The sequence below is a fragment of the Ranitomeya variabilis genome, chromosome 2, assembly GCF_051348905.1.
Source record: "Ranitomeya variabilis isolate aRanVar5 chromosome 2, aRanVar5.hap1, whole genome shotgun sequence".
In the NCBI taxonomy this organism is placed as follows: domain Eukaryota; kingdom Metazoa; phylum Chordata; class Amphibia; order Anura; family Dendrobatidae; genus Ranitomeya; species Ranitomeya variabilis.
In genome coordinates this window covers 933,692,297-933,718,342 of record NC_135233.1, presented here as the reverse complement: position 1 = coordinate 933,718,342, position 26,046 = coordinate 933,692,297, and the positions used below count along the sequence as shown (strand labels likewise).

At 42.2% G+C, this 26,046-nt stretch overlaps 1 protein-coding gene across 1 annotated transcript in view; it reads right to left on the bottom strand.

Annotated features, from left to right (window-relative positions):
• Nucleotides 1-20,003, bottom strand: part of LOC143810035 (uncharacterized) — a 49,634-nt gene extending 29,631 nt beyond the window's left edge. Inside the window, exon 1 of the mRNA XM_077292940.1 lies at nucleotides 19,701-20,003. Within this exon, the coding sequence (XP_077149055.1) occupies nucleotides 19,701-19,951 (251 nt within the window). The 5' untranslated portion in view covers nucleotides 19,952-20,003. The remainder of the gene's footprint in view (nucleotides 1-19,700) is intronic.
• Nucleotides 20,004-26,046: the final 6,043 nt, after the last annotated feature.

Genomic DNA, 26,046 nt, shown 5'->3' with positions numbered 1-26,046 from the left:
CACCTAGAAGATGTCTGATTACAGAGACTATTCTCACTATGTAACTAACACTAATCTAATTAGATGCTCAAAATTAATAGGGTGTATATGAATAAGATTAAATTAATATTTTAATAAATGATAACAAAACATAATTCTATAACATAATATTCTGCCAGATCTATTTAGAAGCTAACATTCTTAGGGCAGGTGAAGAGAGCATATTTTCAGTCCGAGTACGATCCGACAAAACATCGGACCGTACTCAAACCAGTGTTGTTCCATGGGGCCGTGCACATGTCAGATCTTTTTGGTCTGAGGGAAAAACCGAGTTTGATCCAATATCTGTATCGCACTCAGCCATGCAAGTCCAAGAGTCTGTAGAAAACATTGGACTTCACTTGGATGATATCAGAATGCAGTCCGATTTCTGCGGCCTCACAGAATGGAGAATTTTTTTCTCCATATTCTCCTCATCCAAGAGAATCATATCAAATTCTGATCACACTGTGATTTGCATAATTGACCCGATTTGGATGATAGAATACATGGTCGTCAGCACCTAGTCTTGCAATTAATTATTGATACAAGGTCTAAGCATTTTAAATTGTTTCCTCTTTAACTTAGCATTTTCCAATACACTTTCTAAACCAATGGCTTAGTGTTTTCAAGATGATCTCTTAAGGGCAGGGACAAATATAAGATGTCGCTCTGATAACCTTAAGGTAACTGTAGTCAGTGAAGGTTCCTCTTAAAGGGATTGTCCAGGACTATTTTATATGTCTTTACTAAGGGTCTAAATACTAACAGGTAAGTGGTTTTCTAACAGAGGCAACTACCTGCTTGTTCAACTCAGTGCTGGCTCAGAGCTGCTTTTCTTCTTTCGGGCTCCTCAGTCAACGTGTGCATGATTGTTACCGTCATGCTGATTGACAGCTGTCTTCTTGCAGCTGTGCAGCAGAAGAGAAGCCACTGAATCGCTTACAAGAGTGGTCTGTGACTGCACTGTGTCGACAAACGGCTCTGGCAAAATTTAAGAGACCACTGCAAACTTTTCAGTTTCTCTGTTTTTTCTCTTTATAGGTATATTTTTGAGTAAAATGTAAATTGTTCTTTTATTCTATAAACGTCTGACAACATGTCTCTGAATTTCCAAGCAATAAATTTTTTATTTTTTTTCTGAAAAAGAGAAATGGTCAAAAAGACCTCAAATAATGCAAAGAAAACTTCATAATCATTTAGAAACAACAATACTAATGTTGTAACGCAAGAAGAGTTCAGAAATCAGTATTTTGTGGAATAATCATGTCTTTTATTCACAGCTTTCATGCTTCTTAGCATGCTTTCCAGCAGTCTTTCACACTGCATCTGGCGCAAAAATTTAAGCAGTTCTTCTTTGTTTGATGGCTTGTGACTATCCATCATCCTCTTGATTACATTCCAGAGGTTCTCATTGGGTTCAGGTCTGGAGATTGGGCTGCCCACGACAGGGTTTTGATGTGGTGGTCTCTTAATTTTTGGCAGAACTGTAGATTAGTGGCAGGCACAACAAACAGGTAGTAAGCAACTACTTACCGGTTAGTTCTTAGGCTCATAGTAAAAAAAAATAGTCCTGGATAACTCATTTAAATGACTGTGTAACAACTCTGCTGGCATCACTACATGGCCTTCCTTTCCTCACACACCATCTTACTCACTGCTCCATGTCATGTCGTGTTCTGTCTGTTGCCAGCTCCATATTCTGTGCTCTCTGCATGTTTCCTGGCTGTGTGCATAGGGGGACAGCTCCAGAACTCTCTGGTTCTTATAGGAATCAGGGGAACCTGTCTAATCTGTTCCTGACCAATTACCAAGAGGCCTCCAGTATTTAGGACAGCTCCACCCTGTGGACTGGGCCTGTGCAATGTGTAAACTCAGTTAGTGTTTAGCTTCTGAGCGGCCAGGCCTTGCTCTGTGTTCCTCTTTCTCTGGAGGATCTACTCTTAGCTTTGCCTTGTTCTTGTTGTTCTGCCCTCCAGGAGGCTGTATATCCTGGTCTGAGTGTCTGTCTGCCCTCAAGGAGGCAGAATATCCTGTTCCCTGCATCGTTGTTCTTGCACCTTGTCTTATTCCATTACCTTGTCTGAACTTAGTCCTACCTCTGTCTCTTTGACTGTGGCTTCTTTCCCTGCTGTGTCTTTCCTTGTGTCCTCTATCAGCTTATGCTCTGCACTCTTGTGGCTCTTGTTACTTTGCCTGTGCTCCGCTCTCTTGCAGCTTTGCCTCTGCTCTGCACTCCTGCGGTTCTGCTCCGTTCTACTCTGCTCCACTCCGGCTGCTGCAGAGATCTCTTGCTGCAGCTCCCCTCTCCGCATTCCTTGTGGTTCCACTCTGCTTAGCTTCTGCTGCTGCAGAAATCTCTTGCTGCAGCTTCTCTCCGCATTCCTTGCGGTTCCACTCTGCTTACCTTCTGTTGCTGCTCTACTGCTCCTATCCACAGCCTTGCGGTTCTCTTCCTGTGTGAACAGGTCCCAACCTATTCCTTCATACTCCTTTCTTTCCGGCTTTTTTCCATACCTGCATCTCCTGTGTGAACAGGCCCCCTACCTGTTCCTTCATACTTCATTCCTTCCTGCTTGTTTCCTTACCTGGACCTCCTGTGTGAACAGGTCCCTACCTGTTCCTTCATACACTACACCGGCCTGCCCTGTGTCTCTGCTGTTCCTGCCTGCCCGGTGTCTCTGCCGTTCCTGCCAGCCCGGTGTCTCTGCCGTTCCTGCCAGCCCAGTGTCTCTGCCGTTCCTGCCAGCCCAGTGTCTCTGCCGTTCCTGCCAGCCCAGTGTCTCTGCCGTTCCTGCCAGCCCAGTGTCTCTGCCGTTCCTGCCAGCCCAGTGTCTCTGCCGTTCCTGCCAGCCCAGTGTCTCTGCCGTTCCTGCCAGCCCGGTGTCTGTTGTTACTGCCAGCCCGGTGTCTCTGCCGTTCCTGCCAGCCTACTCATCTGAGTTTCATCTGTGCTCATCTGCCAGTCCTGCCTGATGTCCGCACCTGTCCTAGTGTTCCTGTTCTCCAAGTGGGATCAGCAGCCACAGCCAGACACCACCCTGGAGTAGCACCTGGAAGCTGCCTGCTGCACAAGTCTGACCTCACCATCAGGGGCTCCAGCGAAGACCAAGGCAGCTGTCATAGTTACGCCCCTTCCAGTGTAGTCTGGTTCGTGGCACAGTGGGGCCACAACCCCCCTGGCTCACGCCCACCAGTCAGGGCGTGAGCGTGACAGACTGCAAGTAAAGATCTTGAAACCTGCAAGGAATATGATGTACCAATATTGATAAATGTGTAACTTTTCATCATTCAAGAAAAAGGTGGACTTCCTTATAGCCTAACACCACTTTTTAAATTTTTTAGTATATTCAGTAGTGTAACCAGCATGGAATCAGGAAGAAGATTGGGTCACCCAGAGCTCACTTACACAGTGGGGCCCACCTGGAACGTTTGCCACTCTTAGCTGTATTAGGATGCATAGGAGCCATAATCATGGTATCAGGAGGATGTAGAGTTTGTGAAGGTTGGTAATAGATGAGGATGGTGCTGAAAATGTGAAAAGACAAATATGTTTATGTTGTAAACTCTAGACGATTTGTAGGTGGAAGACGTAGTCATGGCTGTCTATGTAAGAAGGAATAGATGGGAAAGCTGAATTACTCCATTAACAAAAAAACATCACCGGTGAATCACTATCTAGAACGGTACTGTAATTTCTTATAAGGACTGCTGAACTGATGCATGTTGATAATATCAGTTTATGGTGATAGCAGCGTCAAATACTGAGGAACCCATTAATACCACTGAAATTAGGGTTCCTAAAGGCAGCACAGTGGCTCAGTGGATAGCACTGCAGCTTTGCAGCACTGGGGTCCTGGGTTCAAATCCAACCAAGGACAACATGTGCAAGGAGTTTGTATGTTCTCCCCGTGTTTGCGTGGGTTTACTCCGGACACTCTGGTTTCCTCCCACATTCCAAAGACATACTGATAGGGAATTTAGATTGTGAGCCCCATCAGGGACAGCGATGATAATGTGTGCAACTGTAAAGCGCTGCAGAATATGTTAGCGCTATATAAAAATATAGATTATTTATTATTATTCCTCACCCTCTGTCCTGCACAAAAATGGTGCTTTTGAAATTAGAGATTGAACATTAATTGACATGACTGTTTAGTCAGTCTAGAAATATTTTATATATCTTTACACTTCCAAATCATAATTAAGGAAGACTTTCTCCATTAAAGGATATTGTACAGCGACATGTCTTAGATCAGTATTCCTTTAGATCAGCCAAGTACTTCTTACCAAAATTAATTCCATCAAAGTACCTACAAAGCTCTGATCATTCACAGCGCTATAGATAAAAAGTAAAGCATCAGGATAGTGCAAGTACACGCTAGAGACATAGCATGTGCTCCTTGGTGTACACTTTCCGCAATTTAATTGATATCAGATGTTTTCAAGATAGAGATCTTAAGCAATTTACACAAGGTAAAGAACATTATGTCACTATAAACATCTATAGATTAAATTCATCTGAAAATGACCCAAATTGGCTAACGTGAAGGTAATACAATGTAAGTAAACCGGTCCCATGGTGAATAAATGATTGTAGAGTATGCAATTAAATATCAAAATCTACAGTGATATGCCAAAGGAGATATCTAATGAGTAATTGTAGTTTTAATTTGTATTTCATAAACAAGCAATACACATGCAATTAAGAAACTTTGTAATACATTGTATTAGAGAACTCTGCTTCTTTCTTCCCCCATCTCACTCTATCCCTCCACCAGACCTACCCTTCAATGTTAATGGCTGCTCACTTTCCTCAGTCCCGAATGCTCGGTGCCTCGAGGTGATCCACGACTCTGTCCTCTCTTTCAAGTCACATATCCAAGCCCTTGCCTCCTCCTGCCATCTCAAACTCAAAAATATTTCCCGGATCTGCGCATTCCTTGACCATGAAACCACAAAAACACTAATGCACGCCCTTATCATCTCCCGCGTCAACTACTGCAACCTCCTACTCTCTGGCCTCTCCTCTCAACACTCTGGCACCACTCCAATCCATCCTAAACTCTGCCGCCCGACTAATCCACCTGACTCCTCGCTATTCCCCAGCCTCTTCCCTAGGCCAAGCCCTTCACTGGCTCCAGAGGCTCCAGTTTAAAACCCTAACTATGTCAAACCAAACCCATCCACAACCTGTCCCCTCCATACATCTGTGACTTGGTCTCCCGGTACTTACCTACACACAACCTTCGATCCTCTCAAGATCTCTTTCTATACTCCCCTCTCATCTCTTGTTCCCACAACCACATACATGACTTCTCCGTGCTTCCCCCATACTGTGGAACTCTCTACCCCAACACATCAGACTCTCGCCTACCATGGAGACCTTCAAAAAGAACCTGAAGACCCACCTCTTCGGACAAGCCTACAATCTGCAGTGATCTTCAGTCTACTGAACTGCCGCACAACCTGCTCTACCCTCTCCTAGTGTATCCTCACCCATCCCCTGCAGACTGTGAGCCCTCGCGGGCAGGGTCCTCTCTCCTTCTGTACCTGTTAATGCCTTGTTTTTGCTCATGTTTATTGTACTTGTCTATATTTGCCCCTCTTCACATGTAAAGCGCCATGGAATAAATGGCGCTATAATGTATAATAATAAGAATCTATATAGATGGAAGATGGGAAAAGGTGGGAGATGCTCTGTCTGTAGCTCTCCTGTCCTCCTTCTCCCTACCCTCTACACAGAATATCATCATTAGCAACTGTCATCTTCTACCTCAATAATGTAATAATCTGTCTTCACTAATTACAAATTCTACCAGGGAATTGAACATTTTGAAAATGAATGATCAGTCCTAGAGGATGAAAATAGCAGATTCCTCTGATAAGATATATCCAAAGTTTCTGATTTTAACATGTATTATTGATTAATGACATAACATTTAAAACAATGGTTACTCTTTATGAACTTAGCTGATCCATTGATAATTAGGGCAAATATAATCTTTTTTTTAGACATATATTGAAATTAACCTTTTTGACAGCTGTACCTTTTATGAATTACTCTGGTACGATAAAACAACATCTGCCAACTCTTCTGCTAGGCATTTTTAGCAAATAAAAAATCCAGAATATAATTTTTAATGTGAACAAAAGTTTATTGTGCAAAATAACAAATACTGGCACAAAACATACATGTTAAAACAGCTGATGGTGATGGCACATGGTATCAGAATGCTGCAAATACGCACTGTTATAGCAGGTTAAGGTAGCACGGTAAGCCAGTGAATACAAATGAAACCAGCAATGTGATGTCTGTCTACAGAAAAGCACGTGTGATCATAGTCACTGTAGACAATGGTGGCACACCGATCCTGCAGCACCATGCATAGTAGAAATAGTAACAGCATGAAAGAATATCAAAGGGAAATGGAATAAAGGTAAGTATATCAGAAGGCTATCCAACCACGGTACCTTGTGCAAATATTTGCAGCAAGCAACAGCCCCAATATTTGCACAAGGTACCATAGTTTGATCGCCATCAATCCTATAGCTTTTAGGATACACTAACACTGGCATAGATTCTCTCATGTGAGAGAATCGGGCCGATTATACTAATGACACTCAGATCAAACTCTGCCAGAGTTTGATCTGAGGGTCATCTGAGTGTGATCCAATTCTCTTGCATAAGAGAATTGTATCACAAGTGCCGAGAACTTAATTTCCCAATCTTCTCCATTGTCTCTGTGAGCTTACATCAGACTACACTCGGATGACATCTGAGTGCCATCCGATGTTTCACACGCGCCCATAGACTTGTATGGGTGCACGTTATCCGAATATCGGAGCCACACGCAGCATGCTGCCATTATAATTGCAGATCTGCACGGCACTATAAAATTGGTTGAGTCATCCACATAACTAAGTAAAATAATTATGGTGAGTGAGCTGTGTAGGAGTCGGTTTTCTCACCCGTGACATTGCCCCGGCACACGACTTACAAATGCGCCAACATTTTCTATATATTATCAGTAATAGGATTGTAACTCGGGGTTGTCTTTTTCTATGTAACAATGAATATGGAAAATGGAAACTCTGCAGCCAAAGAACCATAACCTGAGTTTAATGAATACAAATAGCAGCTGCACTTTCCATGGAGAATTACAAAAAAATCAAACAAGTTTCTCTTTGTGCCTCTAATGTCATTTATGACTATTCCAAACTTTCCAGGCATTGCTCAATGGAAACAAAAGGGATCATAGGTGAAATGTCAATGTTTTCCTGTATTACTCCAATGTCACAGACCTGTATGGCTCATTCATTTCTTACAGCTACAACTTTTCCATAAATAATTATAAAATTATAATTTTTGTGATTTTACTTGTGTATTAGTTTAATAACTTAAACCTGCTTCTTCAATATACCCTGGCAACGGATTCCGCAAAATAAAACGGAATACTTTGGTTGCCTAGTGAACTATTCCGTGCAGGCTCTTCTGTTTGTCTCTCGGGGAGATCTATGTGTTTAGAATTGAATGATCTATTCAGATATAGCTGGAGAAGAGCTATGTGATGCTGCTTTGCTTGCGATCTTCCGGTTCTCCTCAGAGTGATCGAATTGCATTGTGTCCTCTACTGTAATTATGTGGATATATCTTTTGTGTTCTCCTCCATAATTAACTCTCGGCCCCAGGGTTTCCATGTGTATTGTGCTAGGGTGCATGATGTCTGACGCAGTATATGCTTTATTCTATGTGCAGGTGATGGATATAAGGAAATAAAGAAGAAAAATGCTGAAGTGGAGCGTCATTTACTTTCAAGTACTGGCTTGCTGATTATGTATCTTTCAAAAATATGGCTAAACTGAGAATGCCATATAAGCTGACCCTGAATTGTAGTTCTGCATACTATAGGTTGGGGGCACACTGTAGGTGGGGGAACTATATATATATATATATATATAATGTGGTGAAACGCTACCCGAGTGTGTTGGGGGACACTCGCTTGGCATGGGATTTAAGCACTCAGGCACGATTTCTCCACTTAGACAGTCTATTCCGGTTTATTAAACGTCATAAACCATAACACAAACAGTTCATTATACCGCCATATCAGCATATCACATAAGGTTTTACATTGCCTTCAGTGGTCACACTGGTATCTCTCTCCATTACAGTTCATTACATGCATCAACGGAACATATTAAACCCCGACAGTCTGTTCCAATGGCAGATACGTCTCTGTCGTATATTACAGGTTTTTCCCATACCAGGGATTACCTCACAGGAACTTCGGCTCCACACACTGACTCCTGCCAGTGCTGGTTCACAGGGAAACTGCCTCACTGGGATCACCGTCCTTGTGACCAGGGCACCTCGGATTGTCCAGACCCACAGTAGGAACTGTAGCTTCCCCAACACAGAAACCGTCTCAGGCTCTGTAGATGCAGCCTTTCCATGCGCTTCCAGGAAGACCAATCACAGGCACTTCCAACACACAGGCCATCAGTCCATGATCTACCCAAGTGCTTACAGGACTGCAGTCCATCCGCGGACAATCCAACACTCTGACCATTCCAGGACTCACACTCTTACCAGGTGCTTGCAGGACTCCAGCCCATACCAGGACAATCCAACACCTCAAGCATTCAGTCCATAGCCTCAGCAGTGCTTCCAGGACTCCAGTCCATCCCAGGGCAATCCAACACATGGGCTATTGCAGGACTCACATTTCCCAGGTGCTTGCAGGACTCCAGCCCATACCAGGACAATCCAACACCCTTGAGCATTCAGTCCATAGCCTCAGCAGTGCTTCCAGGACTCCAGCCCACTTCAGGACAATCCAACACCCAGGCTATTGCAGGACTCACGGTCTCAGTGCTTTCAGGACTCCAGCCCATACCAGGACAATCCAACACTGACCGTACATCAGGTCCATGGTCTCAGGTGCTTGCAGGACTTCTCCAATACCAGGAGTCTCCAACACCGACCGTCCAGGACCTTGCACATTGACCAAACGGATCCATACACAGGAACCACACAGAAACATGTGACCCACACCCTGGTCACATTACATGCCTGTAACCACTCCCCTGGGTGGGAGTGTGGGTGTGTGTGTCTAGTCTGACCTTCCCATCTCTCATAACTAGCCCTGCCAATCTCCCATTAGCATTACACAACTACTTGTGGGACTACAGGTCCCAGCACACCAACCAAACTTCAGATTGACAGCACAGAGTGTCTTCCTCTGCAACACACACACCGGCCATTAACACTCCTGCTGGACTTAGTCTCATCACATTTATGCCTCCAAGCGAATCTTGAAGCACACACACAGCACCCCCTGGCTGTAATGTGGGTCACCGCACCACAATATATATATAAATATATGTGTGTATATATATATTATACTGTATATATATATACTGTGTATGTATGTATGTATGTATGTGTGTATATGTATATATATATATATATATATATATATATATATATATATATATATATATATATATATAAAATCAGCCATGGCTGAGGTCATTAGCTGTGTCTCTATATCAGACAGTCAAGATACAGGAGGCATGAGCATCTCATACCACTACTTTATCCATATGAATTCTTGAATTCTTTCAGTGGGTAAAGCAAGATAATCTTGTATGTATGGTACTGTTTAATGGCTAACAAATATAACATAAGTGATGTCAGAAAGCAAGCTTTTGAGACTTCTTAGGTTCCTTCCATATATTTGCGTTTCTTCAGAAACTTTGTTTTATTGTAGCTGAGGAAGAGACCCTAGAAGTCTCAAACGCTTGCTTTGTAACATCATTTATTTTATTTTTGCTAGCCATTAAAGGTATCATGTTTTTCCCACCGAAAGCATTCTTTTATCAACTGGCTAACACGGTACCAAACCCCTTTTTTTCCTTTTATCCATGTGGTCACAGAAAGGAATCAGTAGTCTGAAATTCACATCTGGGATTGTGCTAGTATCTACATTCTATTGAAAGGATGTCAAGATTAAATCTTACAGCAAATCTTGAGTTACCACACAAATAGAATAAAATTGAATGATAAATAACTGTTTTCTAACATTTCTGGTAAAATAGGCGTGGATTCCGTTGGTAGACACCTTATGTTCTGAACTCGGGATCCCAGATCGCTATTCTGACTGAGTGGATGGCTGCCGCATGAAGTAGGTTGGTGAATGGGGCTTCCAACATTTTTTTTTCCTGGACTACTTCTCAAAAAATCAAGGACAGACAACTTTTTTATGGACACAATAGAAAACCATAACAAACCATTAAGGTTTTAAGCAATACATAGCTACAGCCCATAATTCTCATATGAAAATATTATCTGCATTCACTGTGAACTGTGAAAGGATAACCAAAATAATCTATTCAAGTCTCTCCAGCTTCCAAAAAAATCATAGATACAACTAACTTTTTTAATTGACAGGGAAAAAAATCCACTTTTTTATTGGCTGTACAGGAATTTCTGGACGGTTGGCAACGCTGTTGAAGATCAGTGGAGGCCTGGTCACATGTGTGGTGTTGTCTCCATTTACTTTTTCATTCAAATCTCTTTATTTTCTGTGAAAACGGCCTGTGGATCAACATGTGCGTAAGTCCTTGAGGTGGGACCCACATCTATGAGACCATAATGGTATATTGCGTGGATATAAGAAATTAAAGGGTTTTTACCAACCTTAACTTCTCCCAGTTGTATTTTTATCTAAAATTGTTTTCCGTTATAAACAGCACAACAAATGAACATTTCTAATTTGTATATGTGTGTTGTGAACTCTATTTTTAGGCTCCCTCTAGTGGTCACAAGCGGTACTGTGTAGTGTTGTCTTTCTGCAGGTTGGCTGCATCAGCTGGTTCGTTATCCTTGGTTGGTTTCCTATTTAGCTCACCTAGATACTCAGTTCCTTGCCTGCTATCAATGTATTCAGTGCTCTTCAGATTCCTTGTGACTTCCTTCCTCTGACCGCACAGACCCCTTTTCTATTTTCTGCTATCTAGTATTAGTGGGCCTCATTTGCTGAATCTGTTTTCACCCCTGTGTATGTGCCTTCCTCTTACCTCACCGATATTACATGTTGGGGGCTTCTATATCTTTGGGGATTATTTCTCTGGAGGCAAGAGAGGTCTTTCTTTCTCTCTAGGGGTAGTTAGTTCCTCAGGCTGGCTCGAGACGTCTAGGATTTTTAGGCACGTTCACCGGCTACCTCTAGTGTGTTTGGATAGGTTCAGTTTTGCGGTCAGTCCAGTTTACCACCTCCCTAGAGCTTGTCCTATGTTTGTTACTTAGCTGGAGTAATTTGTGATCCTCAACCACTAACGATCATAACAGTATAGCAGGCCAAAAAGTGTTTAATGCATCGCAGAAGTGGGATAAAAAGAAGACCTGAGTACATTTTTTTTTTCCTCCCGCTTTTCCTTTTCTGCAGTCTGTTTAGCTTCTTTCATCCCCTTGAACTCTGGGTGGTTTTGAGCTCAGCTGCAGACATGAATATTCAGACTCTGACTTCTAGTGTGGATCATCTTACTGCACGGGGGCAAAGTATTCAGGATTTTGTTATTCATAGCCCTATGTCAGAACCAAAGATACACATTCCTGAGTTGTTTTCTGGAGATAGATCTAGGTTTATGAATTTTAAGAATAATTGTAAGTTATTTCTATCTCTGAGACCTCGTTCCTCTGGTGATTCCGCTCGGCAAGTTAAAATTGTTATCTCCTTGTTGCGTGGCGACCCTCAAGATTGGGCCTTCTCTCTGGCGCCAGGAGATCCTGCATTGCTTAATGTAGATGCATTTTTTCTGGCTCTTGGACTGCTTTATGAGGAGCCTAATCTTGAGAATCAGGCAGAAAAAGCGTTGCTGGCTATCTCTCAAGGTCAGGATGAAGCAGAGGTGTATTGTCAAAAATTTCGGAAATGGTCGGTGCTTACTCAATGGAATGAGTGTGCCCTGGCTGCAAATTTCAGAGAAGGTCTTTCTGAAGCCATTAAGAATGTTATGGTGGGGTTTCCCACCCCTACAAGTCTGAGTGATTCTATGGCTTTAGCCATTCAGGTTGATCGGCGTTTGCGGGAGCGCAAATCTGCTCATCCTTTGGCGGTATTTTCTGAACAGAGACCTGAGTCTATGCAATGTGACCGAACTCTGACCAGAATTGAGCGACAAAGTCATAGACGTCAAAATGGGTTGTGCTTTTACTGTGGTGATTCTACTCATGTTATCTCAGCATGCTCTAAACGCTTAAAGAAAATCGCTAAACCTGTCACCATTGGTACTATACAGCCTAAATTTATTTTGTCTGTTACTTTGATTTGCTCTTTGTCGTCTTACCCGGTTATGGCTTTTGTGGATTCGGGTGCTGCCCTGAATCTGATGGATTTGTCGTTTGCCACGCGCTGTGGTTTTGTCCTGGAGCCTTTGGAATTTCCTATTCCTCTGAGGGGAATTGATGCTACGCCATTGGCTGAGAATAAGCCTCAGTATTGGACGCAAATGACCATGTGCATGACTCCCGTACATCAGGAGGTGATTCGCTTTCTAGTTTTGCATAATTTGCATGATATTCTCGTTTTGGGTCTGCCATGGCTGCAGGCTCATAATCCAGTTTTAGATTGGAAAGCTATGTCTGTGTCAAGTTGGGGTTGTCAGGGAATTCATGGCGATACTCCGTTGGTGTCTATTGCTTCTTCCACTCCTTCTGAGGTCCCTGAGTTTTTGTCTGACTACCAGGATGTATTTGATGAGCCCAGGTCCAGTGCCCTGCCCCCTCATAGGGATTGTGACTGTGCTATAAATTTAATTCCTGGTAGTAAATTCCCTAAGGGACGACTTTTTAATTTGTCTATACCAGAGCATGCCGCGATGCGGAGTTATATAAAGGAGTCTTTGGAGAAGGGACATATTCGCCCATCCTCTTCCCCTCTTGGTGCAGGATTTTTTTTTGTGGCCAAGAAGGACGGTTCTTTGAGACCTTGTATAGATTATCATCTTCTGAATAAAATCACAGTCAAATTTCAGTATCCTCTGCCATTATTGTCTGATTTGTTTGCTCGGATTAAGGGTGCCAGTTGGTTCACCAAGATAGATCTCCGTGGTGCGTATAACCTTGTGCGCATTAAGCAGGGAGATGAATGGAAAACAGCATTTAATACGCCCGAAGGCCATTTTGAGTACTTGGTGATGCCTTTTGGACTCTCTAATGCTCCTTCTGTGTTTCAGTCCTTCATGCATGACATCTTCCGAGAATATCTGGATAAATTTATGATTGTTTATCTGGATGACATTTTGGTCTTTTCTGATGATTGGGAGTCCCATGTGAAGCAGGTCAGGATGGTGTTTCAGGTCCTGCGTGCTAATGCTTTATTTGTGAAGGGCTCAAAATGCCTCTTCGGAGTACAGAAGGTCTCCTTTTTGGGTTTTATTTTTTCCCCTTCTACTGTGGAGATGGACCCAGTCAAGGTCCAGGCTATTCATGACTGGACTCAGCCCACGTCTGTTAAGAGTCTTCAGAAGTTCTTGGGTTTTGCTAATTTTTACCGTCGTTTCATCGCTAATTTTTCTAGCGTGGTTAAACCTTTGACGGATTTGACCAAGAAGGGTTCTGATGTGACTAATTGGTCTCCTGCGGCCGTGGAGGCCTTTCGGGAGCTGAAGCACCGGTTTTCTTCAGCTCCAGTCTTATGTCAGCCAGATGTCTCTCTCCCCTTCCAGGTCGAGGTTGATGCTTCTGAGATTGGAGCAGGGGCTGTTTTGTCGCAGAGAAGCTCTGATGGCTCTGTGATGAAGCCATGTGCTTTCTTTTCAAGAAAATTTTCGCCTGCCGAGCGGAATTATGATGTTGGTAATCGGGAGTTGTTGGCTATGAAGTGGGCATTTGAGGAGTGGCGACATTGGCTCGAAGGAGCTAAACATCGTGTGGTGGTCTTGACTGATCACAAAAATCTGATTTACCTCGAGTCTGCCAAGCGCCTGAATCCTAGACAGGCTCGTTGATCGTTGTTTTTCTCCTGTTTCAACTTCGTGGTCTCATACCTGCCTGGTTCGAAGAACGTGAAGGCTGATGCACTTTCTAGGAGTTTTGTGCCTGACTCTCCGGGAGTTTCTGAGCCGGCTGGTATTCTCAGAGAGGGAGTGATTTTGTCTGCCATTTCCCCAGATTTGCGACGAGTGCTGCAGAAATTTCAGGCGGATAGACCTGACCGTTGTCCACCAGAGAGATTGTTTGTCCCGGATAGATGGACCAGCAGAGTTATTTCCGAGGTTCATTCTTCGGTGTTGGCGGGTCATCCTGGGATTTTTGGTACCAGAGATTTGGTGGCTAGGTCCTTCTGGTGGCCTTCCTTGTCGCGGGATGTGCGTTCCTTTGTGCAGTCTTGTGGGATTTGTGCTCGGGCTAAGCCTTGCTGTTCTCGTGCCAGCGGTTTGCTTTTGCCTTTGCCTGTCCCGAAAAGGCCTTGGACGCACATTTCCATGGATTTTATTTCGGATCTTCCAGTATCTCAGAAAATGTCTGTCATCTGGGTGGTGTGTGATCGTTTTTCCAAGATGGTCCATTTGGTGCCCTTGCCTAAGTTGCCTTCCTCCTCCGATTTGGTTCCTCTATTTTTTCAGAATGTGGTTTGCTTGCACGGCATTCCTGAAAATATTGTGTCTGATAGAGGATCCCAGTTTGTGTCCAGGTTTTGGCGGACTTTTTGTGCTAAGATGGGCATTGATTTGTCTTTTTCGTCGGCCTTCCATCCTCAGACTAATGGCGAAACCGAGCGAACTAATCAGACGTTGGAAACTTATTTGAGATGTTTTGTTTCTGCTGATCAGGATGATTGGGTGACTTTTTTGCCATTGGCCGAGTTTGCCCTTAATAATCGGGCTAGTTCTGCTACTTTGGTTTCGCCTTTTTTCTGCAATTCTGGTTTCCATCCTCGTTTTTCCTCGGGTCAGGTTGAGTCTTCCGACTGTCCTGGGGTGGATTCTGTGGTGGATAGGTTGCAGCAGATTTGGAACCATGTGGTGGACAATTTGAGGTTGTCACAGGAGAAGGCTCAGCGCTTTGCCAACCGCCGCCGCGGTGTGGGTCCCCGACTTCGTGTTGGGGATTTGGTGTGACTGTCTTCTCGGTATGTTCCTATGAAGGTCTCCTCTCCTAAATTCAAGCCTCGCTTCATCGGTCCTTATAAGATCTTGGAAATCCTTAACCCGGTGTCTTTTCGTTTGGATCTCCCAGCATCGTTTGCCATTCATAATGTGTTCCATAGGTCTTTGTTGCGGAGGTATGTGGTACCTGTGGTTCCTTCTGTTGAGCCTCCTGCTCCGGTGCTGGTCGAGGGCAAATTGGAGTACGTGGTGGAGAAGATTTTGGATTCTCGTATCTCTAGACGGAGGCTTCAGTATTTGGTTAAGTGGAAGGGCTATGGTCAGGAGGATAATTCCTGGGATGTCACCTCTGATGTTCATGCGGCCGATTTGGTTCGTGCCTTCCACGCGGCTCATCCTGATCGCCCTGGGGGTCTTGATGAGGGTTTGGTGACCCCTCCTCAAAAGGGGGGTACTGTTGTGAACTCTATTTTTAGGCTCCCTCTAGTGGTCACAAGCGGTACTGTGTAGTGTTGTCTTTCTGCAGGTTGGCTGCATCAGCTGGTTCGTTATCCTTGGTTGGTTTCCTATTTAGCTCACCTGGATACTCAGTTCCTTGCCTGCTATCAATGTATTCAGTGCTCTTCAGATTCCTTGTGACTACCTTGCTCCCAGTCTCTCCAAGACAAGCTAAGTTTTTGTTTGTTCATTTTTTGATTATCAGCATTCATCATGTTTCTTGTCCAGCTTGCTAAAATGTGATCTCCTCGCTTGCTGGTTGCTCTAGGGGACTGAGTTTCTCCCCCCACACCGTTAGTTGGTGCGGGGGTTCTTGAAATCTCAGTGTGGATATTTTGTAAGGGTTTTTTACTGACCGCACAGACCCCTTTTCTATTTTCTGCTATCTAGTATTAGTGGGCCTCATTTGCTGAATCTGTTTTCACCCCTGTGTATGTGCCTTCCTCTTACCTCACCGTTATTACATGTTGGGGGCTTCTATATCTTTGGGGATTATTTATCTGGAGGCAAGAGAGGTCTTTCTTTCTCTCTAGGGGTAGTTAGTTCCTCAGGCTGGCTCGAGACGTCTAGGATTTTTAGGCACGTTCACCGGCTACCTCTAGTGTGTTTGGATAGGTTCAGTTTTGCGGTCAGTCCAGTTTACCACCTCCCTAGAGCTTGTCCTATGTTTGTTACTTAGCTGGAGTAATTTGTGATCCTCAACCACTAACGATCATAACAATGTGATCTGCATTGAGCTTTAACATATTTAGCAGGTATTTCCCTCAATGTATTTTGCAGCATTTTGACTGAACAGTTTGGAATGAGTTCCCCAAAGAATTTTCTTCAAAGAAGTAACGACGCTTCTGTTTTTCCTCTGCAATGTTTTTAAAACCTTGTCATGAAAAAAGGTAGATTTTTTATTGACTTGAATGGGAAGAGTACTCATATCGCATTTAAGCAGCTTTGAGTGAATCTGCTTCAAAATCCTCCTAAAAAAACTGTGTGAACTTAGCTTTTGGGTGGCCAAATGATGTACTTGGAAAAAAGACACCAATAATGCTGAGTTGTACGAAGTTGTTGTGGAAAGAAAATCTTGCCACAGATTTTCTCGCAGATGTGCCAAGAATTTCACCCTACAGTAAAATATTGACGTGATGCAGGATTTAAAATCTGTTCTTCTTGTCAATTACTGCAAAGGTTTTATCTGCAGCGAGAGGATAAGGTTTGTTGAAATCTCATCCACTTTGTTCCTTCTATACAGCTTCGTTCATATATTTGAACATTCTGTTTGTCGTTTTTAGGAACAAAGGGAATTTACGTCAAAACAGATGTGTCATAACAAATACAAATGGAAGCAGAGTGCTCCATTGATGGTGTCCACCTGAGTTCCGTTATTTGTCCATTTTTAGAACGTAAGAAAAGACGCATGCTGCAGAAAGTTTTTTCCATTCTTCTTACGTATGGTAAAGTGGGTAATTAAGGAAGCATTAATTAGGATGGCTCACCTTTTGAGCTTTGTTCTAGTGTAAGCACAACACTACTGAAGTGTGAAACTGGTATAAATGTAGCCAACATTCTGTTCCTTCAAGTAGGAGTTATTGGGCTCAGCCAAGGATGAAGAGGACAGAATTCATAGCCAGGTCTGTGTAACACAGTATTGGAGTGGACATCCTTCAGAGATGCAAACCGATTTATTTGCACCCCTGAAATATGTCCACCCCTGTATTGTGGTAATCACAGACCTGTCATTTCTGTCTTACTTAGGGTTAGGCATTTGAAGGGGCTGTTCGGTACTTTAATATTGAGGTCCTATCATCTATGGTTCCCGGTGGCTGTGGTAGCCGGATGTTATCAGTTGTGGAGTGGTTCAATACAGGTCCATGTCTACACAGTGGCTGTAGCGGGGTACTGCAGATCCCCCTATTTTCATCTGAATAGGGGTGAATGTGCATTACCCGGCCACGGCTAATATGCAGTTGATGGAGCTGCACTGTTTAGTTGCGCAACTGATTACATCTGTCCAGCAATGAGAACAGCTGATAGTCAGGGGTGCCTGGTATCTCACCCCCCTGATCTGCTATTGATGACCTATCCTAAGGATAAACCATCAATATTGAAGTACTAGACCATTCCTTTAAATAATTTCAGAGGTGACTACCATGTGCAATCCAAGATACAAGCAGCCATGTAACCCCCTTAGCATTTATGAGAACCCTCTTAAACAACCCCCCATATCTCCATTTCCTAGATTTACTACTGTGAGATGAAGAGAGCACTGCATTATCACACAATTACCTCTGACCTGTCATTCTTCTTATTTTTATGATTTCACAGGTAGCATTATATAAGCTGGATTTCTGTGTGCAATGTTAAATAAACATAATTTTATTGCACCAGTAAATTCTCAATAACCATATAACCTTTAAAATCATGTTTGCTTTGTAACCGCGCCCTACATATTCCATTGTATGTGCATTTTCTATACAAAGTAACGGCAATGTAGTCTCTGTAGCAGTGATTAGAGTGTATTATATTAATCCAAACAGATCACTGTTCACTAAGTTATAAGGAGGCAGGAGATACAATGAGCCTCCATGTATTATAATAGTTACTTTGGTGTTTGTTTATCCTGATGAAATCTCCATTCATAAATATATATATCTACCTGGAGACATTATTCAATGCCGTCTTCACGCCTGTAAAGAGGCAAGTAACGGCAACACTAAAAGCATCGGTGTGTGACCGCTATTCAGCTGGGTATTTAGTAAGTTGAGCCACATATTATGTGTATTACATCACTAGAACTTAATGGCATGCTTTAATAAGCTTTATATAATTGGACAATGTCAAAGCACATTTGGACTATTTTTATTCTGATCTTTACCTGATGTGATCCACGTGCGGGAAATGTTAGGGCTGGGTCAACGACGGGTCGATGGAACATTTTACTGCATGTTTTATAGATTACCTGTCAGCATATCACTTGCTTAATGCATTTGCCATTTATAGAAGTAATAACTATATGCATTTTACCCAAGACACACACAAGACATACTCAACTGTAGTTGAATGCACAAGTGTAAACTGTATACCATGATGAAAAAAGTATAAATGACCGAGCTTTGATTTTTACAGTGAAGTGTTTCCCAGCCAAAGGTAATGCCAAAACGACACTTTATTTTTAAAGTATTTGGCATCCACTCAACCAAGAAGTAGACAAGCACTAAGGCAACGTTCACACTATCAGTATTTGGTCAGTATTTTACATCAGTATTTATAAGCCATAACCAGTAGTGGAACAATCAGAGGGAGAGTATAATAGAAACACGGAACCACTTCTGGATTTATGACCCACTCCTGGTTTTGGCTTACAAATACTGATGTCAAATCCTGAACAAATACTGAACAAGTGAACGTGGTCAAAAGGTGAGATATGAATGGCTCCTCTAACTAAAAAAAAAGTGTCTGAATCTGCATTTTCAGGTAATAGTGGCCATACAGTATATAAGATGTGCGGGCTGTCTGACAAGCTCAAAAGTTATATATCCAATTTTCAACAATTTTTGGTCCATGTGTCTGTTTTTATCATCAGGGTGACATCTGGTCTCCTTGAATGTAAACTTTTTTTTAAAGTTTTTACTACCATTAAACAGTAAAAAACGGACAACAATGGGATGAATCACCATAACATCACAATATGTTGTCCAATGATCTTGGACCCACTGATTTGACTAGTTGAGTTAAATTCATGACATACCTGTGAGCGGCACCATAGACCCATAGACTATCCGTGAAAAGTGCTGATAGAACACGTACGTGAAATACAGATGTATAAATGAGATCTTGAGCATGATTTTTGGTTATAGGGAAACATAGTAAATTACTAAAGTTTTTCATTTTTATCACACATTGCTGAGAACCTTTTGCTAACGCTAGCATTACCACGAGAAAAAGTTGTCACTCAGAACCAGAAGTGCTGCTGAAATATTAGTTATCGTAATCAATGTGTTGCATTTAGCTGGACCATCTTGACCTTCTATATGATTCACACCTGTTTAGATTTTATACATATTGAGTGAACTTACTGGCAGTTTACAGATATCCCAAAGTTGAGTAAAGTATTCACGTGATCTGTATCCCCTTTCCAGGCAGCCTGGTACAGTAAGGTCTTTTTGTTTTCCAGAGAGTGAGTCACCGATGAGCTTAGGTGTGGACATCTCTCCAGCTGCCATGGCTTCAGCCCTCCTGCTCTTCTGACTTGTCTCTCAGATTTGGAAAGTGAGATGGAGTCATGAAGATCGAGCAGTTTCCATGCAATTTCCATTTGCTCAGACATTGCTATAATTGCTCTGGAAGTGCAGCTCAGCAGCAATAAGGTCCAGTCTGTGCATTCGGGGCTGACACTGCCTTCCCACATTCCAAGGCTGTCAGATTAAGGGTGAGCCTATTCCTGTTTTGCTGTTGTCATGGGCAGCACATTTTGACACTCAATGTGTAAGTCAGTGCTCAAGGTCAGGAGATTTAATTTCTGTCATTCTAACATTCCTTTCTTTGTTACTTGATGGATTGAAACATTACAGTATTGTACTGAAACAATAGGTAATCTTTTATGGACGGATTAACCCAAAAGCCATTTTGGCTATACTTTTATACTGTGTAGTAATAACAATGTTTAATTAGATCACATTTAGACTAATTTTATGTGCTTTTACACGAAACAGTTACTATACATGTTCCCAACCATAACTCCTTAAAGGGAACCTGTCAGCAGGTTTTCAGACCCCAAAGTGACATCACCACAGTAAAGCACCTGTAATGATGATTTCTCCTCCTCATGCCAACCTCCTGCCAGTGATTAATATGTCATTCTTCTCTGTGACCTGCTCACAGGGGGCCGCCATTCTGGGGGTATCAGCAGGAGAGAAGATCACAAAGACTTATCACGAAGGCACCATTATTTATTGATGAAGACGTTTCTTTGGGGTCTAAGAACCTGCTGATAAGTTCACATGAGGTGATTTTTAGTTTTTGTGCTTTAATTTGTTCCAATCCTTTTTCTGAAAGAGCCATATTTTTACTTTAATTTGCTATCAGCAGTAAGAGGACTTATTATTGGGGGACGAGTTGTTTCAAATGACACCATTCATTTTATCATATAATATACTGAAAAACAGTAAAAAAAAAATTCCAAGTGGTCCATAATTGAAAAAATACCATTGTTACGTTCTTGGTCTGGTTTCTATTTACTCGTGGTACAATTGACCTGTTAACTTTGTCCTATAGTTGAAGCCTCAGAGAGTAAGGCCTCGTTCAGATGTCACTTTTTCACGTATGAATTCTATTCTTGGTTTTCACAGATATAACTCATACTTATGATTGTCTATGGAGTCTATAAGGTAGTTCACTTGTCTGACTTTTTTCTCAGACCAAGTAGTATGCTCAAAAGTATGGAGGCTTGTCCAATATTGATTCGAGTGTCAGATCAAAATCGTCAATGCAAGTCAATGGGCCTCTGATGTCTGGCTTAATTTTTCTGGCTTTTAGGAACGTGGAGCCAACAAATGTAAATCCTGTCATTATGCACAAAAAACACTACCTTCCGCTCAGTTAAAAACCAAAACATTTATAGGACTAGAGATCTTATTAATTGTAATACTAACCATGTGGTTTATTTAATTGTTCAAAATTTTCTGTGTTTCCCTCTGTGTCTGAATTTTCCTAACCTTTATGGAGATTTTAAATGTTGTAATAAATGTTGATTTTTAATACCTTCCTGGGACTTCATTATTACAATGGATTGTTACTGTTTTTGTACTACTAAACACTCTGATGTCATCCACGTGCTGTCTGTTTTTCACTGATTGTTTAATAGAAATTTAAGAAACCTTTTTTTTCCCATCCGAGAAAAACTGAACACAGACCAAACTGTGATGAAACCAATTTTATGAAACTGATCAAAAACATTTTTCTCATATGGCAAAATAACTGACATCTAAATGAATCATTATGGTGATACCAAATTTATTTATAACTTTTTTATTTTTCAGTTGATAGGATTGTATCAGAGCTATAGTTTTTGGAACCATTTGAGGTCTATACAACTTTTTGATCTTTTTTTTAATTCAATTTTTTTGTGAACTGAAACCGAAAACATCGATCCTGTCGTTTGTTTTTTCCATTTTGACATTTACTATATAAGATATATATTTTGAATTTATTAGTTTGAAAAATTACATATGGCGATACAAAATATGTTATTTTTTGTATTTGTAAGGCTACATTTCCATGATGAGCTTTTGGTGCTTTTTTGACACTGCTTATTTTTGCGGCATCTTACAGTTCCAGCAAAGTCTATGGGATTTATAGAAGTCTTATGCCCACAATGCTTCTTTTTAATGCAGTGTAAACTCACTTGCAGTGTATGTTTCAGATCCTCAGCATGACAGTTTCTCGAACCCAGCAGCTCTTGTACGCCAGGCAGCAACTCTTGCTTCTGAGCTATTCAGTTTTCTGGACAGCTCCTTACTAAAATAGATACTAGCTATTGTCACTGTAGAACCGGCGAGTAAACTGGGACCAGGGGTACCTTTCTTGGCCCTAGCACTATGGGGTGCCCTAACTCGCCCTGTTCCCCTTGATACCTCAGATGGCGAGGATGCTGGAGCCTCCGCCCTTTCCCTGTCTCCTAACTGCAGCCCTGCATCTGTCCCCTTCCCCCACCCGGGGAAGAGAGGCGCTACCATGTACCACAGTACACCAACCCAGCAGACAGGGGAAGAAAGACAAGGGTAAAAGAAAATTCCACTAACACAAATATACTCTCACAAACAACAGAGATATTCACCAGGGTGTGAAGGACCAGGGAAGAAAATAAGGCAGGTAAGGATGAGGAATTTCCAAGCGTACAAACCAAGCAACAGTCACACAAAAAACTCCTCCAGCTCTCCAAACACCAGCTCCTCACTACTCCAGGTCTATCTAGCAAGTGCTATCTCAGGCAAGGATCTGGCCTGAAGGCCTAGCTTTTATAGGAGAGAGGAGTGGCTAACTGAGCACAGCTGAATGCAGGGATCACCACATGGCCGATTAACCCCTGTCCTGCTGGAGGAAAACAAATACCTTTAACCCCTTCATGACCCAGCCTATTTTGGCCTTAATGACCTTGCCGTTTTTTAAAATTCTGACCAGTGTCCCTTTATGAGGTAATAACTTAGGAACGCTTCAACGGATCCTAGCGATTCTGAGATTGTTTTCTCGCGACATATTGGGCTTCATGTTAGTGGTAAATTTAGGTCGATAATTTTTGCGTTTATTTGTGAAAAAATTGGAAATTTGGCAAAAATTTTGAAAATTTTGCAATTTTCACATTTTGAATTTTTATTCTGTTAAATCAGAGAGTTATGTGACACAAAATAGTTAATAAATAAAATTTCCCACATGTCTACTTTACATCAGCACAATTTTGGAAACAAAATTTTTTTTTGCTAGGAAGTTATAAGGGTTAAAAGTTGACCAGCGATTTCTAATTTTTACAACAAAATTTACAAAACCATTTTTTTTAGGGACCAACTCACATTTGAAGTCAGATTGAGGGGTCAACATGGCTGAAAATACCCAAAAGTGACACCATTCTAAAAACTGCACCTCTCAAGGTGCTCAAAACCACATTCAAGAAGTTTATTAACCCTTCAGGTGCTTCACAGCAGCAGAAGCAACATAGAAGGAAAAAATGAACATTTAACTTTTTAGTCACAAAAATGATCTTTTAGCAACAATTTGTTTATTTTCCCAAGGGTAAAAGGAGAAACTGGACCACAAAAGTTGTTGTCCAATTTGTCCTGAGTACGCTGATACCTCATATGTGGGGGTAAACCACTGTGTGGGCGCACGGCAGGGCTCGGAAGGGAAGGAGCGCCATTTGACTTTTTGAATGAAAAATTGGCTCCAATCTTTTGCGGACACCATGTCGCGTTTGGAGACGCCCCGTGTGCCTAAACATTGGAACTCCCCCACAAGTGACCCCATTTTGGAAACTAGACCCCCCAAGGAACTTATCTAGATGCATAGTGAGCACTTTGAACCCCAAGGTGCTTCACAAATTGATCCGTAAAAATGAAAAAGTCCTTTTTTTTCACAGAAATTTTCATTTAGCCTCAATTTTTTTCATTTTCACATGGGCAACAGGATAAAATGGATCCTAAAATTTGTTGGGCAATTTCTCCTGAGTACACTGATACCTCATATGTGGGGGTAAACCACCGTTTGTGGGCACGGCAGGGCTTGGAAGGGAAGGAGCGCCATTTGACTTTTTGAATGAAAAATTGGCTCCAATCTTTAGCGGACACCATGTCGCGTTTGGAGACCCCCCGTGTGCCTAAACATTGGAGCTCCCCCACAAGTGACCCCATTTTGGAAACTAGACCCCCCAAGGAACTTATCTAGATGCATAGTGAGCACTTTGAACCCCAAGGTGCTTCACAAATTGATCCGTAAAAATGAAAAAGTACTTTTTTTTCACTAAAATTTTCATTTAGCCTCAATTTTTTTCATTTTCACATGGGCAACAGGATAAAATGGATCCTAAAATTTGTTGGGCAATTTCTCCTGAGTACACTGATACCTCATATGTGGGAGTAAACCACTGTTTGGGCGCACGGCAGAGCTCGGAATTGAAGGAGCGCCATTTGACTTTTTGAATGAAAAATTGGCTCCAATCTTTAGCGGACACCATGTCGCGTTTGGAGACCCCCCATGTGCCTAAACATTGGAGCTCCCCCACAAGTGACCCCATTTTGGAAACTAGACCCCCCAAGGAACTTATCTAGATGCATAGTGAGCACTTTGAACCCAAGGTGCTTCACAAATTGATCCGTAAAAATGAAAAAGTACTTTTTTTTCACTAAAATTTTTATTTAGCCTCAATTTTTTTCATTTTCACATGGGCAACAGGATAAAATGGATCCTAAAATTTGTTGGGCAATTTCTCCTGAGTACACTGATACCTCATATGTGGGAGTAAACCACTGTTTGGGCGCACGGCAGAGCTCGGAATTGAAGGAGCGCCATTTGACTTTTTGAATGAAAAATTGGCTCCAATCTTTAGCGGACACCATGTCGCGTTTGGAGACCCCCCGTGTGCCTAAACATTGGAGCTCCCCCACAAGTGACCCCATTTTGGAAACTAGACCCCCCAAGGAACTTATCTAGATGCATAGTGAGCACTTTGAACCCCAAGGTGCTTCACAAATTGATCCGTAAAAATGAAAAAGTACTTTTTTTTCACAAAAATTTTCATTTAGCCTCAATTTTTTTCATTTTCACATGGGCAACAGGATAAAATGGATCCTAAAATTTGTTGGGCAATTTCTCCTGAGTACACTGATACCTCATATATGGGGGTAAACCACTGTTTGGGCACACGGCAGAGCTCGGAAGTTAAGGAGCGCCATTTGACTTTTTGAATGAAAAATTAGCTCCAATCTTTAGTGGACACCATGTCGCGTTTGGAGAGCCTCCGTGTGCCTAAACATTGGAGCACCCCCACAAGTGACCCCATTTTGGAAACTAGACCCCCCAAGGAACTTATCTAGATGCATAGTGAGCACTTTGAACCCCAAGGTGCTTCACAAATTGATCCGTAAAAATGAAAAAGTACTTTTTTTTCACAAAAATTTTCATTTAGCCTCAATTTTTTTCATTTTCACATGGGCAACAGGATAAAATGGATCTTAAAATTTGTTGGGCAATTTGTCCTGAGTACACTGTCACCTCATATATGGGGGTAAACCACTGTTTGGGCGCACGGCAGAGCTCGGAAGTTAAGGAGCGCCATTTGACTTTTTGAATGAAAAATTAGCTCCAATCTTTAGTGGACACCATGTCGCGTTTGGAGAGCCTCCGTGTGCCTAAACATTGGAGCACCCCCACAAGTGACCCCATTTTGCAAACTAGACCCCCCAAGGAACTTATCTAGATGCATAGTGAGCACTTTGAACCCCAAGGTGCTTCACAAATTGATCCGTAAAAATGAAAAAGTACTTTTTTTTCACAAACATTTTCATTTAGCCTCAATTTTTTTCATTTTCACATGGGCAACAGGATAAAATGGATCCTAAAATTTGTTGGGCAATTTCTCCTGAGTACACTGATACCTCATATGTGGGGGTAAACCACTGTTTGGGCGCACGGCAGAGCTCGGAAGGGAAGGAGCGCCATTTGACTTTTTGACATACATAGTGTACATCAGGTTGGTGTGTGTGTGTTGTAGTGTATGTCAGGTTGGTGTGTGTGGCGTATACTACACCACACACACCAACCTGACGTACGCCACACCACACACCAACCTGACATACACTACACCACACACCAACCTGATGTAGTGTCAGGTTGGTGAGTGTGGCGTAGTGTACATCAGGTTGGTGTGTAGTGTAC